The sequence below is a fragment of the Aquila chrysaetos genome, chromosome 1 (assembly GCF_900496995.4).
Source record: "Aquila chrysaetos chrysaetos chromosome 1, bAquChr1.4, whole genome shotgun sequence".
NCBI classification, from domain to species: domain Eukaryota; kingdom Metazoa; phylum Chordata; class Aves; order Accipitriformes; family Accipitridae; genus Aquila; species Aquila chrysaetos.
This window is the reverse complement of record NC_044004.1, coordinates 43,515,361-43,535,886: the sequence shown is the minus strand read 5'-3', so window position 1 is coordinate 43,535,886 and position 20,526 is coordinate 43,515,361. Positions and strand designations below refer to the sequence as shown.

General features: G+C 36.0%; 1 protein-coding gene and 1 long non-coding RNA gene across 2 annotated transcripts; one reads left to right on the top strand and one right to left on the bottom strand.

Moving 5' to 3' along the window:
- The first annotated feature begins 272 nt into the window (after nucleotides 1–272).
- ANXA10 (annexin A10) lies at nucleotides 273–18,475 on the top strand. The gene is given in 11 exon segments (XM_030025443.1): nucleotides 273–396; nucleotides 2,865–2,959; nucleotides 7,311–7,424; nucleotides 9,270–9,360; nucleotides 9,988–10,067; nucleotides 12,885–12,938; nucleotides 13,061–13,154; nucleotides 14,573–14,668; nucleotides 15,332–15,390; nucleotides 17,460–17,582; nucleotides 18,407–18,475. Coding segments are annotated over 11 exon segments (999 nt in total).
- On the bottom strand, nucleotides 17,499–20,284 carry LOC115345930. The gene is made up of 2 exons (XR_003924969.2): nucleotides 20,085–20,284; nucleotides 17,499–19,945 (listed from the first exon to the last, which is right to left on the bottom strand). It is a non-coding gene; the product is annotated as an uncharacterized LOC115345930 (long non-coding RNA).
- Between the last annotated feature and the right edge of the window lie 242 nt (nucleotides 20,285–20,526).

Here is a 20,526-nt window from a genome sequence, read left to right as displayed (position 1 = left end):
AAGGTAAAATAATATTTTCAGGAAAAGGTTGGGAAAGAGACAAAAACATGGTTCCATTTAAATGCAAAAAAAATTAATTAAATTTAATTTTTTTTTCAGACCTAACTCATGCTAGTTAGTGGCAACTTCCTCAGATATGGTCTGTCTTCCTAGGGCTTACTGCAACTTAAGTTCTGTTTCATAAATTAAAAACTTTGCATCCTGTTCCCCATGAAGCAAAGACAATGTTATGATTGTTGGTTTTCAACAAAACTACATATGCAGTGTTATAGATGTAAAACACCTCAATTAAAGGCTGCTTTCTCCTTTAGCAGATACAAGGAACAATTTTTCCTGCTCCAAATTTTAACCCTATTACGGATGCCCAGTTGCTAGGAGGAGCACTACAGGGAATTAGTGAGTATCTTGACTGATTCTAACACATCTTTTTTTTTTTTTTTTTTTTTTTTCAGAAAGCTCTCATAAAATAACAAGCATTAGCCAAAATAAAAACTCATAAAATTTAAAGTGTCACCACATATCTGTTGATTCTTCAAGGTATCACAATAAGACACACTGGTGATGTCCAAATAAATCATGTATTTGCATTTTACAGGAACTAAGAGGTGATTAAGATTAATCCAAAATCTATACCAACACTTATAGTAATAAATGCTTTCCTTGAGGAAAATAAAAAGAGAACAGAATTCTGTCTTATGTCACTACAGTGAAGGTCAACAAAGGAAAGGTTTTTAATTGTAACTTCAACAATTAACTATTACCAGGGACTGTTAAGTCTTTTAATTAGTCATCAAGAAATAAAAAAAAATGGAGCAGGAAGTTTAAAGAATTTATTATCTTTCACTCACGAGCAATTTTTCCTTTCAGTCTATGTACAAAAAAAATTTTTGGTCACCAAAGCATTTTTTCTATATTCAGATTTTTGTGTTTTCCTGTTGAACATTGTTGGTATTGCTGAGGGTCAGAATACTGATTTTTTTTTTTTTTTTTTTTTTAACTATCTGAAACATCTGCCTCACATTACAATTGTTTTCTACATCAGAATTTTTATAGGGCTCGGGCTTCTCACAAGGTTGTACAGCTCCAAATCTTGCATTCTGTTTTCAGTTTCTTCAGTGGAAATGTGAGGACTCAGACTTAATGTCAAATGAACCACAATGAGTATTATTAATCAAGGGGAACCTGAAGTAGCTTTTTGATTAGTTGGTTACAGATGAAAAGTTGTAAACATTTTGCTAAACTTCAAACAGTACTTTTAATGCAATGTTGCTAACATGACAATGCAGAAACAATTCTCTTCATTTAATACTGTAAATACAAGCGCATTAACCTTACTTTTAATTTACCTATCAAAGTACATGGAACAAAGTTCTAATTTCAAGGACAAATAATAAAAAATGGCAAAATAAAAAGTTAAGCTTCACAGGAGTTTAAGTCTCCATAGTCTTTACAGGCACTGACACCCTGACCGTGAATCTTGCACACGACATTCATTCTTGTGAGGAGGTTCAGTCACATATGTTGTCCCACTGACACCAGTGGTATTACACAAATGAATAAAGTTATTTAGGTTTTTAAATATTTCCTGAATCCTTCTTAGTTTTTACTGTAGAGACTATATAAACTGTACAGATTCCTAGTGATAATTTTCTGAAAAGCAAAAAGAAATCCTTATGCACAGAGTTTCAGTAATACTTCGATTTTGTGAGTTTGACAGAAATGAATCAGACTGATGTCAAATCAGTGTCTTGCTAAAAAGCTGGTGTTACTGTGGCTAGATGATCCAGAAGAAAGAGAACTAAACCTGATGTATAATGAGCTAATACAGACTTCCTCTGCCAACTTAAAAAAGCTAAATGTATTCAAAGTCCAATTACATTTGTGTCAAAATGGAACCTGTCAGTTATAGATTATGTGATAAAATCTGCCTAACAAAGCTGTAATAAGTACAGAATGTGTGTCTGTAACATATATACAGACATGTATGCCTATATAACAATGACTGGTAGAAACTTGAGAGACTAGCCTACTCCATTCAGATGCTAGCTGATCCCCATGCTTTCCAGCCTAATTCATCTCTGTTACAAGTGTGATAAAGGCAACTGATTTACACTTGGAGATACATTTATGCTGTAATGTCATTAAAATGCTCAGCCATCTGAAATTACCAAAAGCCAACTTTTGGGATGGAAAAAATATTTAAAATTATAAAATAATTTTCAGAATATGTTAATCGTTATCTTCTTTTTCATGAGCAGTAAATCCTGAGTCATTATAGAAGTTTAGCAGTATGCTTTAGCCATCAAGCAAAAGATCATAGGTAACCTTCAACAAAATGCCCTTGGAAATTGGTTAAAATATTATGTTTTTTAAAACTTCATAACTTATTTTATATAGTTCCTCTGAAAATATATATCTTTCAGTTTTTCAACAAATGGTCTGACCATAATTTGTCATCCCCATAGAAGAGATCCCTAATCCTGAAATGACAACTTAATCAATATCAACAGGGCATACAAGTATGACTTCCCAGGCTCAGCCACAAATTCTGCTAGTGTGCCTACTTCTGAATAGATGAAAGCTTCTATCTGTTTTATTGATGCTTTCAAATCCATTGAGCTTGAGAGAGATGGTGATGCATCTAAGACTACTTCACTTTTTGTTGGTATTATACCAGCAAGTGAAAGATACATCTGCACAGTAAATATAACTGATGTTGGTAAATACCAGTGGGATATTAATTTGTTGATCTATTTTTTCCAAGAAATTAGGATAATGTTCTTGAACAAAGCATGAACAATCACAAATGTAAGTAAATAACAACACTTTGTTAATTTAGAGTCTGTGTCATGCTTCCTTTACAGGTTGTGAAAAAGATGTGTTGATTGATATCCTAACACAGCGTTGCAATTCACAGCGGCTTATGATTGCTGAGGCGTACAGAGACATGTATGGCAGGGTACGACAGAGCCATTTTGTACTTTCACTACTTCTGCCTCTCCTGTCTCCAGTGAGGTTGGTCAGCCCTTCTCTCAGGTCAGTCACTGGAACCAAAAGCCTGGCAGACAGCTGGCTGGCACCAACAGATTGGCACACAATTTCACTCATGTAACTATCAATACCTCTGACAGTTTCAAATTGTCATTTATATAGCAGTAGAAGTACTTCTGCCACACACAAAGTTAAAAAAAGGGGACATGAAAAGTTTCTTCTTCTATAGTTCATTCTACTCCTCTATTGACCAAACCAGTATTTCTGGAAAGACTTTTTTCTTCCTCTATGGGCTTTTGGGGGGTTTCTGCATTACTTTTTTCAAGTCTTTAGAATACATAATAAAATAGTATTGTATTTGGTTTGAAACACCAAAGAAAAACACCATATCAACAATTACAGGTAGTTGTATCTTACTCACGCACTGATTAATGTTCTCATCCCAAGCACTGACATTCTCAGACCTCATACCACGTAATCCCATCCATATGCTAAGCACAATATTCACCTGAGCTGCTTAATGTTAAATTTATGAATCTTTGAAAGGTGTTCAAAAAATTTTAAGACATAAAAAATTAACTTTTTTCCTTCAAATGTATTTTATCTATATTTACAGTATATAACAAGGTAATTTTTTGTTATATGAGTTCTTAAACGTACACAGAAATAGATATCCTCATTCTGTTTCCAGATCTACTATTGCTAATCAAATGACTTTGGGAAAGTTGCAATGTCTGCATTTTCCTCAGTTACCCCAGCTATATAAGGGCAAAAATAACAGCAACTCCTTTTGTAAAATCCCTGTGAAATCTAGTGATGAAAAGTGCTGCATGAAACTAGATACTGTTGGAAAGCTAAAGAAAAATGCTGTGATTAAATTGACCAGATGTGCCCTTCCCCTAATAGAAGCCAGCCAAACATTCTAAACAAAATCCGGTTTTCTTCTTTTCCTGAAGCCTGAAAAACTAATGGCTCATTGGAAAATGCCTTGAAGGTCAGTGTAAGCTTGCTGTTGAATCAATCAGCATGAATGAGGACAGTGAGTTTGCAGAAATCCTACCACACAGCCATCAGCAATAATTAGAGCTAACTAGAAATAGTTCATTCAAAAACTCCACATTAACTGCTGATGTGGTAGTCTGTTACACCACCAGTCTGTTAACCAGTAGAACAGTGTATTTTCTTCTTTGGGTAGTCGAGCAGTTTTCCAGACAGCCTTTGTGCCACCTGTATACCAAAATACCACACAACTGTTGACCTCTAAATATGCTGAAACACCCCCTTACTCTTCTAGAATTGGGGGAAAAAGGAGAGCTGGATTTAAGCAGTATGGTGGGTTGATTTTGTGTTGTTACTCACCTATAGGAGATCACTGGCTTTATTTGGACTGTTATAAAATATCAAACACACAATATCTGTGATATTTTACATGCAGCCTTGAATGGATCAGTATGTTTTAAATAGACCATAGAAGAACAATAACTGAATCACAGGTATCCTTACCTCCCAGAGACTGTGACAATAATTGAAATCAGTGGATCTGAATGATTAAAAGTGTTTTTCTATTATGAGGTATTTATTAGGCTACCATTACCATTACACATGCAAACCACAAAAGTTCAGTGTTTATCCATGCAACATTTCTCACTGACTTTTAGTTTTACTTATAGAAAACTAAAGCATGTCAAGCTACCCAAAGGTGTCTGTGATAGTAAAGCACCCAAGCCCATTCTTTTCAAGTCTTCATTTATCTCCTTAATCACTGGACAGTGCTCCTTCTCTACTCCATCCATAGCAGCTGGCTGGGTTTTTTTTAACCTTTTCTCTAGAGTGTTTCAAATGGACCTATCATTTAAACACAGGAAAACATTTAAAAGCTCCATATCATTTTTTATCTTTAATTTCTGCCCTCTGATACGTGAAGATGACCTAGAGAAAACACTAATGATATCTCAATAAAGAATTGCCAAATGTCCTTCAGGAATGGAGTTATGATTTGCCATATTTTGTATTCATAGAGAACAATTATTGACTTGCTCACCACTGATCTATTTGGATTTTCTTTTCAAATCCAAAATAAAAATATAAACAAATAAATAAATCCCAATGAAAACATACCACCTTTAAATTTTCACCTGTCAGCCATATTCTGCCAGCCGGAAGTGCTATAAAGCCAGTGGCCACAGACCTAAAGATCTAGAAGAACTAAAAAAGCCAAAGAAAACCTCAGATGTCATTTTTAAGAATTTCAATCTCTAAAACTATGAATGATAATAGAAGGGAAAGGCAAGCAAACTATTCTTATATTCCAGCAATGGGCTACAGAAAATTCTGAAACTCGTGGAACATCTTGCTTATACACACACAATTTTAATTTAAATAAATCTGTTAAGCACTGGGTATACTTTATAGCACAAGATACATCAAGATACTCTTGACAGCTTTCCAAAAAAACCCACCTAGTTCTACCTTTTGCCATGTGGAAACAGGGGTCAGTACAAATTAGCTCTAATCTAGTTCAGAGATTAAACAGGAATGGTGATTTTGCCTCACCTGTGACAGCAGATATACTGAAGTGGCTAATCTGGTTAGTGCTCCATGCAGTTTATTTGATTGATCCCTCAAAAATTTGCTATCATCTTGGGCAGGAACTGCCGAACAGGATGGGATGCATCTTTCCCTGAATTGCAGCAGTTTACACTTCAGAGGATACTTTAGCACACATCAGTGATAGCATTTCACTGGCTGTGATCTGTATTAATGAATATATTGCATTGGGGAAATGTGCCATTTGGCAGTTCCAGCTTGTGAATGGTAAACTCTGCAGGACAGAGAAGACAGACAGCTAGGCAATAACAATTTTAGCCTTTTCAGTTGAATCTATGGTAAAACTGTCAGTCCAGTCCTCCACCCTCTTAATTTCAACTCAATATGGCAGCCACTATGCCCATTCATTTGACAAATGTAAAGTGTGATGCATTAGAAGGAGAACTGTATAAAAAAAGAAAATAAAACCCTGAACTGGGTGCATTATTCAGACATACAGACAAGCCTTCATCCTTCTTACAATTAGCCTTCAAGGATTTCATATAGCAGAGACAACTAGGGAATATTTACAACTTAAGAGTTGTCTTTTCTTATTTTTCAATACTTTACTTCCCTTAGTTCTGATTGCAGGAGTAATTTTTAATTAGCATCCATTTGTATTATTAATCCATTTTCCCACAGGCATGTTGTCAGAAGTGAAATGTCTTAATGAATTAATTTCTATTCCGTGTGTGATTTAGTGGTTGTCAAATGCATCTAATGTGCATTCACTGAAGACTGCGTATGTTTCTTCATCATAAATTTAATTTTTAATGTGTATATGTCCTCCTTCATTGCTACTTTAGCTGCTAATTATATTCAGATATGTATCAAAAACAAAGTACAGGCCTGAAAAAGATGCAGCTCTGAAAACATAACAGTTTATCTCATGGGAACCATTTCTGGTACTCCTTTAAATTCAGACTTAGGTCAGAACATATCTGACAGCTACCTAGTGCTGTACAGAAAACATAAAAAAAGAAGAGTGCACAAGTATCCTCTTAATCAGAAACAGCAACAGTATAACCAACAAGCTTTTGGCATTTGCAGTGTTTTGAAGGATGCTATCAGGAAAGGGGAGAGTGGGGAGGACATTCTCATCCATTACTCTGCTACCTGGCAAGCAAGTACTGAGACATGTGGGGGAAGAGAGGGGTTCCTTTTTATTAATCCAGCATCTGTCAAAAGTAGTGAATTCAGTTTGAATGTAATATACATAAACTGAAGCACATAACCTTCCAGTAATCCAAAGCAGATATTTTTATGTACTAGGAGCAATATGGATGATTTTTTAAATTATTCACATAGTGAGTAACACTGAAAAAAGCACAAGTCGCCTGCATTCTATGGGATTTGACTTCCAAAGGTGCTTATCGCTGACAGATTCGCACAGGGAATATGCCAAGGGAAGCTGCAGCTGCTCTGCCGTGGTATTCAGGTTTCCAAGCCTTTAAGTAGTAGTTGCACTTAAACCCTTGAATCTTCTTCTGTATTCTAATGAACCAAAAATCAACAACCCTATGTGGTCTACTGACTTGTGTGTCTATTGCCGTCTCATCCATACTATTAGAAGAAGCAGGTACTATCTAAAATTTTAATTTTAGCCAGAATTCATCTTTGACAGTTCATCTTTATTCATTTACAGCGAAAACCACTAATACTTTTTTTAAGCTGTCTTAATGAAGTGTGACTACTGAAATAATCCTGTCTATGCATTTTTTTGTCTTTTCAAGGATCTGATAACAGACCTAAAAGAGAATCTCTCTCATCACTTCAAAGAAGTCATGGTTGGCTTGATGTATCCACCTGCCTCCTATGATGCCCATGAGCTCTGGCATGCCTTGAAGGTACTTGTCAAATTCAGAATTGTTTAGAGTCGCAGTCACTAATTACAGTACTGAACATATGTTAAATTGATTTTTTTGACATTTAAATGGTTGATAAACTGCTGGAAGTTAGTACACTGAAATAGCATACTACTACATAGTACGCTAGGTCATCAGAAATATAGTGCTATATGAAGTCTATTCATTGGTATGCTAAAACCAGCATAAATAATATCCTTGTCATGTAACAAATACAACCCATTTAACACCTATGGTAAACTCAGTAAATGAATAAGTATTCATACAGGGAAATGTAAGGCCCTGATCGTGCAAGCATTTATGTGTGTTATGAACAAAATTCATTTGAACAGCCAGTGCCATGCACTAAGCCTCCACCTCTGAAAAGACCAATACTTCCTTAGCAGAACATGTCTTTACATAAACACTTACAAATTACTCTGTGACAAAGCAATCATCACTCCACTCAAACTGAACTGATTGCACATTTTGAAGAAAATATTTCCTTTTCTTCCCAGGATCTGAAACTGTGCTCCTTAAACAACTGAAGTTTTGAAACAAACAAAAATATTTTTTCAAAGATCATGTAATTAAATGGTGAAACTCATTCCTGCAGGGCACTGTGGAGGCCAAAAGCACAAATCAGTTCATAAAAGACTTCAGTACATTCTTAGAAAACAGTTCCACTGTTCGCTATTGAAAATAATAATCCTTGGCAAATTCCTTCTCAGGAAATTACTAAATTGCCAATTCCTGGAAAATGGGAAGGTGTATCAGAGGTCAACACTGTTTTCCTTTTCTTTCCATGAATAGTTGCTACTGTCCACTGTCACAAATAAGACACAGATTATATGACTCCGAGCAAGGTGATCTATCTTACATATTTTGAGAATACCTTAAAAAAAAAAAATTAACACTGTTTTTTCTTGTCCTTCTGACACTTACACCAATGCACTTTTTAGAACTACTGATACATTTTTAGTTACAGTTGGCATTAAAAGGATTGTGAAATATCATTGGTAGCACTGGAAGCATGACTTTTATAAAAATTATTGACAAGATTGCCAAAGTTATATTTTTTCTAAATGTGGCTCAAAGTTAAACTTTCTTATAGTATTCTATCTTGATCTGGATGCATATGGCCAAAGTAAAAAACAGGCCATACATGTCTCCAGGGTCAAACTCGATGTCTTATTCTCCCATTATCCCAAATGCAGAATACTCACCAACACTATACATGTGCATATCAAAAGCAGCATATGCAGTGTATCTTATGTCAATTCCAAGTTTATAAAATTAATTCATATCCTGTGGGAAAATAGAGTGATTTGCAGCACTGCATGCATGGCCATGAGGCTTCCTTTAAATACCAAGTTCTACAGTAGACATTACAGACTGTAACATTCCTAAATAAATTAAAAAAAAAAAAAAAAATAGAGGCACAACATAATAGTTGTGCTCATATCTACTTCAGGTTGCCTGAACACTTGCTGGGGATGTATGCTCAATCTTTGCATCTGATTTCTTTCAGCAAATCCTAAATTCTTACTAAAGCTCTAAAATCCTTCCCATTATGTTTCTGTCAACACTAGTATTGCTCCATTCCCCACTTGTTAATGTACATGCTGAAATTCAAATTAAGTAGGAACATATTTGAAATACAGGGTTCTAGTACTAATTTAAAGTCATTTTCTATTTAAACAGGTAGACTACGCAAAAGTACACTCTGCATTGCTCCAGCAGAGACTTCTATTCTTTTGTTACTTCTGACAAGTGCAGCATTGCTTTCTTCTAAAAGCTGTGGTTTCTACTAACAACATCTTTTCATATTTACTTCTTTCCACACAGGGAGTAGACACAGAAGAAAAATGTCTAATTGACATATTAGCCTCAAGATCAAATATGGAGATCTTCCAGATGAAAGAAGCCTACTTAATGCGTAATGTTTTTTACAAGGGCACAGTAGCAGTTGTACTATGTGTGCTTTGGATGGATGTATTAGCACACATAAAGGAACTGAACTACAAAAATGACTTCTCAATACTACCTGGTTCCCTTCCCCCTCTTCTATAAGTATATAACTTCTATAACTATATACAAAAGGCTGAAGCAAAATGTTTACAGTTGAAAATACATCATAGTATTTTTGAAATGTATTACTGCCTATGACATGTGAAACACCTGGAAGCCACATTTGGGCATTCTCAGAAACTTTTGCACTCTTTATTCAAAGAAGTATCTACGCTGTCTTCCTTCAAAAAGTGTTTACTCAGGCTGGACACTCCACTCACACAACAGCAGCAGTGGTGGGGCTGCGCCCGTGGGTGGGTGGGTGGACAGGTGAGCCGGGGCAGCAGCTGAGGCTCCCCGGCAGGACCTAGACAGACCTGCCAGCCCCATGGCTAGGTCCGTGTAGAACCTGCATGGGTTACTGTGGAATAATCACCATAGAAAATGGAGTAGTATTTGCACCTTATTTATTTATCCTTTGTTTGCTAATCTTAATTAGTACTATTCAAAGCATGTTCATTTGTGATTTAGATTATATGGTTTTGGTTTAACCTAGAATATAATAATGATCTTCAACAAGATATTGATTCTGAGACTTCTGGTCACTTCAGAGATACGCTCATGAACCTTGCGCAGGTACTGTAAAAAAAAGTAATATGACTTACAGTTCTAAAAAAATCATAATAACTTTTGATACTATTTGAGAAGTCTTAAATTTTAAGATGACCGTGGTTAAAGCTAGTTCAATAGGACTACACTTTAAGAGAGGGGGGGAAAGCAGGAGAGGAATAGAACTTGAATTCCTTCATCTACTTTGACTTTGGCTTTCAGATGGAGGCAAAGGTCAACAGACTATTTTATTAAGACCCTAGATATTCAACTACTGACCCTCTGCTCACTCTCTCTCAACTCAAAAGGAGTCTACTTGCATGTACAAATGAGACTTTCATTTTTAAAGCTCTGTTTTCTCCATTGTTAGAATATATGGCTCATAATCCAGTCTAGGCATTATGCAAAAATGGAGATCTATCCATATTTGACTATGAAAGAAAGTATTAAATAGTTCTCTGTTTTAAACTTTATGTTCTTTGTGCTGCTGCATATGCTAAATCACAATATGTTTGCAAGCAGGCAAATGAATTATCACCATCACACACCAACTTTTGCAGTTTTACCAATTTGTACTTTTATGCAACAAAGTTGGTCATCCTTGTCAGATCATGAGTTCCCATTCTCATCATAGTCATTGTGCTTATTATCTTAAAAATCTTTTGTAAACCAGAATAACAAATAATGAAAAAAGGACTGCCAGGAGATAACAGCATACATAAGGTATATCTGTATTTTTACATATGTGTGTCTGGTGAAAAAGTTCTTACTAAGATTTAAAATAGCAGCAGGCTTCACTGAGGTACAGAGATAAAGAGCAGATGTTTCAAATGTAGAAGCTATAAACAGGAAATATTTTTTTCTAATGTTGGGTGGTTTTTCCCCCTAATAATGAAAATTCTTCCTTGATTAAAAATGAAGAGCTACAGGTTAAGCAACCTCACTTCTCATCTTTATTAAAACCATAGTACACATTTTACTTGCCAAAAGAACAAATTTAAAATAAATTATCTGAGACATTATTAGTCCTTATTTTCTTAAACCACAGATATTGATAGAGAGGCCTGAAATCAGAAACTTCTTAGCTAACAAGATCTAACTGCTATTTTTCTCAAGATAAAGAAGAGTTGCAGGGAGTTCCAACTTTACTCAGTTATACTGTATACTTCTGAAGACTGTTAGTTGAATCATCCATGTTTGGATATGATCTTATATTAAAACTCAGTGATATTTCTCTAAAATATATCCTTTCTAGTTCTACTACCATGCAACTTACAGAAGATTATTCTATAGCAACATTTCCAATGCATCCTTTAATGCTTTTTTCAGACACTCTTGCTTTGATTTCTATTAAATCTTGGGATTGGTGACACACACATCTGACTACAGATAGAAGTAAATGTGCTTCACATATGGAGAGCAAACTATTCAATTGCCATAGTGTGGTATTTACCCAGGTCCACACTGAGGCACATTAGAAGTTATAGGTTATAGTCCTTCCTAAGTAAATTAACAGAGTTACAAATTCAGGCTAACTAACATTCTAGTATGAGACAAACAGATTTTTATTCTAATTCTCTTTTTTAGGCATTAATTGAAATATGATCATTTTCTCCAATTTAAAAAATAACTATACATATTGTGGGATTCTCCAGCAAAACTATGCCAAGAGCAGTCACTGTTAAATGTTACTGGGGAAAGTGGGTGTTTGACTCATGTAGAGTATTATTTAACTTATTTTATTGTTCGTTTGTCTTTCTTTTTTTCCTGTGTTTTCTCATGTATGTAACTTTATGCAGTCATTCCAGCACAATTTCCTTCAAGTAATTTATCTTGTTACTAGGAATTCCACTGTGTGAAATTCTTACAATTTAATTAAAATATAAATTAACATTTTTAACAGGAAAGAGCTACAAATCAGTCATTCTACAAGTTGACAGCCAATACTTAATTTTAATCCTCCCTTTCACATATAGGGTAAAATGACTGTAAATTTTAATCTAAATTGCTTCAAACATGTATCATTAAGGCAGTGATTACATGCAGCTTGAGATTGTTGAGGGTTCTGCAACCAAGGCTGATTTGTATCCTTACAAGACAATTATAGTTAAAAAAGCAATTCCAAAAGTTGTGTGCTCTTCTCTTTTTCTAACTATATAATTCAGATCATAGCGTGTTTACTAAGGCATATCAGCTTGATTTGTGTAACCGAAAAACTATTAAATGTATGGGAAAATTAAGTATTCTTCCGTGGTTTATGTATCAATGTTGTCAAACAATTTCCTAGTCTTGAATCTTAATTTTAGACAATGATTACAAGCAAGCAAAATCTCCACTTTTTTGATGTGCTTGCTCCTATGGTTTGTGCAGGGAGAAAAAAAATTGAGAAAAGGTTCTTCTGGTAATATGCATATTGATAAGAAATAATCAGCGAATTGCAAAGGTTACTCTTATCCTTGTTTTCCCCTCATAGTTACGTATTATAGTAAGCAATGTAACATCCATAATACTGGAAATGGTGGTGGGATGGTGGTGGTAAGGTAAAAGCTTATTTAAAATGGGACTAAAAATGGGATAGGTTTATCCACTTTGCCCATTTTTTCCTCCCACAAGACCGTTTGTCATTCCAGAGTTCCTCTTCTTAGAGGAAATGAAGACACAATATGACAACTTGAAGATATTTTCTACAGTTGCAAATTCAACCATTGAATACACTGATCCAATCTAAAAGCCCATATGTGTTATCTCAAGAAATGAAACATAACTTCATATAAAGACAACTTTATATTCCTACAGTCTTTTAGGATTTAACTTTTGAAGAAAACGTATCTTTTTTTCCCCCAGGGAACAAGGATGGAAGGATATGCAGATCCTTCTACAGCTGCTCAAGATGCAATGGTAAATATAGTCAGATGTGAACTTCTCAAACATAAAAAAAAAGAACAAATACAAACATTGAAAAGTAATTTAGGAATTACTTAAAATCTTTTGCTTTTTTTTTCCTTTTTCTGGTATATTAGATTCTATGGGAAGCATGTCAGCAGAAAACAGGCGAACACAAAAACTTGCTGCAAATGATTCTCTGCAACAAGAGTTACCAGCAGTTGTGGATGGGTAATCCAGCGGTTCAACTGTTTGAACACAGATTGGAAAGGAAAAATCTGCCTTGCTAATAAAACCATGGTTTACATACCAAGAAGCTCAGTGTGCAGCAGGGTATTAGCCTGAAACCTAAGTGTGAACTGTTGGAGCTCTCAGACTCCCACTGATGTTAATGGGATTTTGGAAGTAATGCAAAACTGAACTTTGCGTGATGACTACAGGCAGCTGTAGATAGAACAGACAGACATCAGGATGCCTAATAACAGAGGGAAGAATGCACCATCAAAGAAAGGCATAGGCTATGGCTGCACTGAGTTTATACATGACACAACAGGATGAGGCAAATTTTTCTTAACTATTCTCTTCATTTTTCCTAAGTAACTCTTTGCTATGAGTGGAAACACCTTGGGAGAGGCAGTTGGAGTATTTTCAACTAATGTTTGTATGTGAAAACACATTGCTGTGTTGAAGTTTTTCCCCAGAAGTTTCAAAGAAGTTTTTAATGGCACCACTTCAGGGTCCACATTCGCTCTCTCATAATGAACATACACACCGAAACATAATGGGACATTTTTATTTAAAATAGATAATCAGACATAATTACAGATTGCAAGAAATTTATGCGAGATCATCCAGATCTTCCACTTTAGAAAAGAAACCTGTTGTATCTGTTTGGTAACAAGTTTATCACTGTGCAGCCAGCTGTATTTTTTATGCTGACTTCTAACAGTAGCTTAGAACTACTTTGCTGTCATGGATCAACAAATTAATTCTTCTATCATGACTTCTGTAAGGCTGGTGATGATAGGATTAACATAATGTAATACACCTGCTTATGCTCTACTCTCTTTCTGTAAGAGATTTGAGGGCTCTGTAATGTAGTCCTCCCTAAATTTTGTAGTAAGCAGTGAGTTGAAAATTTTCCTCCTTCCCTAAAGGAGTAAGCACGCCCTGTATACTTGTGTGTGTAAGTCTGCATACCTGCATTATCCAGAGAGTGTCCATGTCTGGATACTAACATGTTACACGTGTCATGCCGTGGCTTCTTGTCACAATCTGTGAATCTCTAGCCAGTTTTAGCCAAGCTAAGCAAGGAAGTTGTCTTAATGACATGACATGCTTACATGTATTGTAAAGAGAGGTTGCTAGATAGAGAATTTATTAAAGCTTCCAGTGAAACAGAGGCTTTGGCATGCGTTCATTTTATACTGTATACTGGAGAACCCAGAGAGAGAATGTCCTGGAAGCCAGGTTTCAGGCTACTCATTTAGATTGCCTTACCTGGGAAATAGAAACATAAAACACTGAAAATAAATAGGGGAAAAAATAAACTCAATATTTATAGTACTGGGGGGAAGCAGGAAAAAAAAAGCAAGTTGATAATTATTAATGAACTAGAATAAAGCAAGATTTCTCCCCCCCCCCCCAAGTTTTCCAGGAGTTCCAAAATATCTCCGGGCAAGACATAGTAGATGCCATTAACGAATGTTATGATGGATACTTTCAAGAATTACTGGTTGCAATAGGTAATGTAAAAATATTTATTTTATACTAGCAGTAATCTCATAATAAATATCTAGTATGGTATCTCTGATGCATCAAGAATATTATTCTTCTGATCTTTTTATCCACTTTACTCTCCTATATTGTGTAATTAAATTTTCAGAGATAATTAGAAAATAATATTTGAACTACTTTTCCATGTTTGTGTAAAACTAAAAATGTATATATGCAGCACTAGGTTCTGACTGAGCAGAACTAGTATCTGTTCTTTATTTGATAACAAATTTTCTGGGATCACTGATAACTGCATTACCAACTGATTCTACACATATTAAATAATTGGCAAAGTTTTCAGGACTTCAGTGGTATATAAACAAGTTCCAAGCTTTATGTGCCTTTGTTTTCCATTTATAGAATAAGGATAATAATATTTCTACAAAGATGTCATGTAAGCATATTCACTGATATTTAATAAGGCCTTCAATGCAATAGCAATGAGTACCCATCCAAAATAAGTGCTAGACTTTTTAAATTGTGAATATAGTTATGGTTGTGAAAACTGGTAGCTTAATTTTAAGCTGAGTCATGGACAGCACTACCCAGCTTTATATTTCAAGGAGCCCAAAGCCAACAGAAATTCTTTTATAATAATCTTAGGTTTACTTGTTGCAACTCTTCTCTCCTAGTTCTCTGTGTTCGTGACAAGCCTTCCTATTTTGCTTACAGGCTTTATAATGCAATTCACGTAAGTAGTCTTTCTTTTTCACATACCATAAAAAGTAGCTTCCTATTTTTTTGTTTGCTTGATTATTCTTAAACAAGTACTTACAAATCAGTCAGTTCAATCTTTAAGGTGTGATTGTGTGTTTTAAAACTGTTGGTACCTACATAAATTTCAAAGCAGTAGTGCCTAAGCAACAGTTAGGATTTAACGGTAACAGTAAAAGGTTAAATATATAGATTCCTTAAAAAAAATCTGTCTGGTGTCAATTTTTTTTTTTTTTTACTTTAAAACCTTTTTTTTCTATGGATTGTATCTCCCCCTGCTGTGCAGAACTCAATGTGCACTTTTCGTACTATGTAATTTTTGTCTCTAGAGATTCAGTAAGTATCACTAAAAATTAAATCATTAATTAATGTTACATAAAAACAAATGGTCATGTTTTCTGGTGGGGCTCAATGTATATATGTAGATTCTTTTATCTTTGTGTGTAAGTGCTAACATACTAAAACAAATGAGTGCCAAGAAGAAATGTGGGTACATGCAAAGAAACACCTAGAAATTCTTCCTACTAGAGGTCGCTGAAGACATTTTCTTTTGTTTTTCGTTCATCAGTGAAAATAGTGATGCGTTATGTTATATAAAAAATAAAGCACAATCTTTTAAGCCTAATCTTTAGAAGATGGTCATAAAAGCCAGCCATGGGTAAAATGTGAAATATCATCTGAGAGCAGGAATGGCAAAGATAGGATTCAAGCCAGAACCATTGAACAGAACTTTTCAGCAACACTTCAGCAGTGTCCCGGTATCCTCTTCCAGATGCTGCCACTACTGCTGTCCCCTGTTTCAGCTAAACCAGCAACAGTGGCAGCAAAGAACCAAGGAAAATCCTGGGGGCTGAGAGGAAGAGACAGTATTTTGTCTGAGTGGTCAAAAGAGGATTCTGGCACATGACATGAAAAAGGTTTGCCAAAAGTACTGGGAAATACCAGCTATCAGGAAAAGGGATGTTTCTCAAAGGCCCTGTATCAAGACCGCTTTTCAAGTTAAAACCTCATTTTTAATTTTAGGAAATATCACATAGATAGTTTTCTTCTTTATTATATTCAGATGATGTATCTGATGCAGGAAAAAGTTTTTAATGTTTAAGAATAAACGTTTGCATTTTGTTTTAATTAATATTTTACTCTGTTTTATCTAAGTGTTTTAATGAACACAGATAATTCTCAAAAGAAATGCAAAAATTTAAAATAGTGTCTGTTTTTGCAGTGAAGTTATGTCCAGATTGTACCAAAAGCTTTTTATACGTCCATTTATAATACAGTATAATAAAACCCACCCAGGATTCTAATGCTTGAAATAGTAGTCCGTAATGGTTTATAAGGAAGATTTTAAAGTAGCCATCAAACATGTATCAAATTCTGTATATGCAGCTTTTTAACATATCTCATTACTTGTTTTTTGGAGAAGATGATTTCAATATCAATGGCTAGTCGATAAAATTATGATTTAGCTTTAAACAATCTAAACTGGTCATCAGTCATCCCAACCCTAAATGTTTTGATTACTTTTATTGCCACTAGATGTCCCCATTCTCCACACAATTACAATATGAAAATTTATTCAGAAAGTTAAAATAAAACACAGCTTAATACAAGCTATGTAAATTCTAAATCAATAGTTAAAAATCTCACTGAATTCACATTCAGCAGCAGTTGTGAAATAGATTATTGGCTTCAGTGTAGTTTGAATGGACTGCACAACAACAATCACAACAGCTACCTACAAACTGAATATCTAAGGCTACTGACAAAAGTTCATCAGGTTTTTGTTTTTAAAAGTTTCAGTGCATGGTTAAAACACTGATATATGGGGAAACTCTGTTATTCAGTAACATGAATTCTATTATTTGAGCATGTGAAAATTCTGTAGGATAAAACCTTTGAATGCTTAGGCTCCTTTAAAATCTATGATATCTTTATGGGTAGCCTAATAAATTGGCTTATCTATTAAACATTCATATGAACATATACAGATGGGCAAACACATACTGTCCAACTGTCAAGTTTCCTCTCATCTTCTTTTCTTTTTAGGACTTAGGGTTTCACAATAAAACAGTTATAAGGATTCTCATTGCCAGGAGTGAGATTGACTTGATGAATATACGACAGCGATACAAAGAGAGATATGGGAAATCACTCTTTCATGACATTAAAGTAAGTTTTTACAGACTTTTGCATCTGTTCAGCACTGGCACCACATAGACTGTGCCAAGCCCTACCAGAAAAATACAGAGCGTTAATCTCCATTCAATCACTTGGGTTTAAAAAAAAAAAAAAAAGGCAATGTATAAAAACAATAAGCTATCTTTTCAGTGCCTCGGGCTGACTTCAGTAAGAGAGCAGTGAATTCTCAGCTCATTCTCATTCTATGTGGTTTTGACCCTCCCCAAGAGCAAGAAGAGGATATAAACAGGGAAGGACAGTGAATGCTGAGGAACAGTTTGCATGAATAGTTTCTACACTAATTGATACCATCTTCTTTCACACCGCCCTGCAAGGTTAGGCTGATACCACTTTCATGCAAAATTGAAATAAAAATCTGGTTTTATCCTTGTGCTTAGGTAGTATCAACCTTCAGAAAAACTATTGCTCTTGTACTCTTGCTCTGTATCTTAAAACAAGCACTGTTTAATTGTAGAACAATGACTCTTGCTAAGACACTTTACCTTTTTTATGATGCTATAATCCAACTGTAAGATGTGCAGTAACCGTAAGAAATTGCTCATCATTTTTTGGTATTGAACTTCAGAAGAATTAAACAGGTTTGAACCAACCTTTCAAAGGTAGATTGTTTCAAGGTGCCCACGCAACCAAAGCCTGAGGTATGTGAAATTAGAAAAATCTTGGCCTAGAATCCTTATGAAAACACTGTAATGTTTTACAAAACCTTACAACATCAGTCTAGTCCTTGTCACACACCAAGAAAAGAAAAATTAAGAAAATGTACAGTCACAGAAATGTGTTTTTTTTTCTTGCAGCATTTTGCTTCAGGGCATTATGAGAGTGCTTTACTTGCTATCTGTGCTGGTGATGCTGAAGATTATTAAGGAAGAAGAATATGAACTTCGAAGGCTGTATAAATCCATTTTAAATAGAAATTGAAGCTATACACAATACACTAACTGTAAGAGATCCCTATTCTACATAAAAGAACACAAAAATCAGTGCTATACATTTGCTAATACTAAATATTTCTTGAGACAGGAAAAAATTTTGGCAGGAACATGGTTTTATCCCTAGTTCTAATTAATATTTCTGTTTGTATGGTTAATGTAAATTAATGAAGCAAGTAGTAAAATAACTCCATGTAAGCGTATGTTTATCATTTAGTCTCGCAAAATCCCAAACATTACACAATAGGCTCTGGAAGAACCTATTCACTTCCACGCTGGAGAGGAAAAAAAGGTTTTGCTTTATTTACTTTTAGCAGCATGACGTCTTCCTTTAAGTAGTTTTTTTTATTTTCTTTCACACTTCTTATACGTCATATTCTATGCTCTTGAACACTATTGGTTTAGTTACTATCAAAGTAAGCATCTGCCCCAGTCTATTATCAGTCACTCACCAAAGAGTGCTTTTGTATTCTCTTTCATTTAGCCTACATACTTAATGGCATTTCCCTTTTCCCATTTGAAACGAAAGCAAAAATTAGAATCAAGTATCCCAAACCATTCTTGATTTAGTGCCACGCACTGGAGGCCCCTGGAAGACGAAGCATTACGTAGCTTTGAGCGGAGAAATTCCAGAGGATTAAAAGCTGAAATTCCATTTGCGCCTCTCATTTTAATCATTAATTGAATACTGACCTTCAGAGCACTGAGGTATTTCCAGGATGCCCCAGATGGTATAATTCAGGAGTTGACTAGTAGTAGGTAACACCGCACCTCCAAATGAGGCTGAAGGATGCAGCGCTCCTCAGAATACCAGCAAACGCAGTCTGACAGCATCTGGTGACAACTACTCCTACCACAACGGGGAAAGGCGGCAAAGCCTGGCTTCAAGTCTTCGTCCCACAGGAAAACGTGATGCTGCTTTTAAGTATCCCGAGCCTATTCAGTGCAGCCTATCGATGAGACTTTCCAGCCTGTGTATTTGTACCTCCTGTCAGTCTCTTACGTAAACAGACATAAGGGAAAATGTGGTAATATTCACTAAAATAACTGCCCTTTGTTTTTCTCCTGCAGCTACAAGGTTTCCAACTTGACACAGACATTTTAGGGTGTTTCTTTAAACAGGTACTTCCTGCAAGTATGGCTCGGTATGACTGAATAAAGCGCTACTATAAAAACATACAAATACGCTTTTATGCTGTTTGCACCTGTCCCCTCCCTCAGTCTGTGAAAATAACGTTACTTTCTGTGCATCTTGCTTTTTTGCAAATACTGACTTTATGTTACAAACCTACTGATTTAAAATAAACTTGAAATTTCAGTTGAGTCCCTCTTGAGTTTGATGCATTTCAAAATACTTCAGGTGGATAATGTAATCGTTAAGGCAGAACTTTGGAAGGAACGGCTCTGGGAAGAAAAATAAACCAAGAACAAAACCGAGAACGAGATGAGCGCTATCCCAGTCTGTCAGCAGTAACAAAACCCTAAGCTTAAGTTGTATCACGATTTTGCAACTGTACTTAGAGGTAGCTAATAACAGCCGTACCTCAGCACTGGGGAGCTACATCGCTTTTACTCTGTGTACGTGCAGACAGGAACACGGACACCTCTCTCAACCGCAAACGCCTTGTTCACGCGGTGCTTCCCACAGCACGAGGCCCCCTCCCAAAACGCAGAGCGGGAATTCCGCGGAGAGCCTGTCACAAAATGGCGGCGGCGGCGCTAGGGCCCCGCAGGCGTCCCGGAGCGCAGCCGCTCACAGGCTGGGCAGGGGGCGGGCCCCAGCACGCCCCGCCCCGCCCCGCCCCACGCCGCCGGCGAGGCGAGGCGCGGCCGGGCCACCGGTCACACACGGTCAGCTCCGCGCTCCGCGCCCCGCCCCGCCCCGCCCCTGTGGCACCGCCTCACTCCCTTCTTCTGCCCTGACTGGAAAGCGGCGGTGTCAATCTCGCGCCTTCCCCAATCGCCACCGCGTCGTCTCCCCTTGC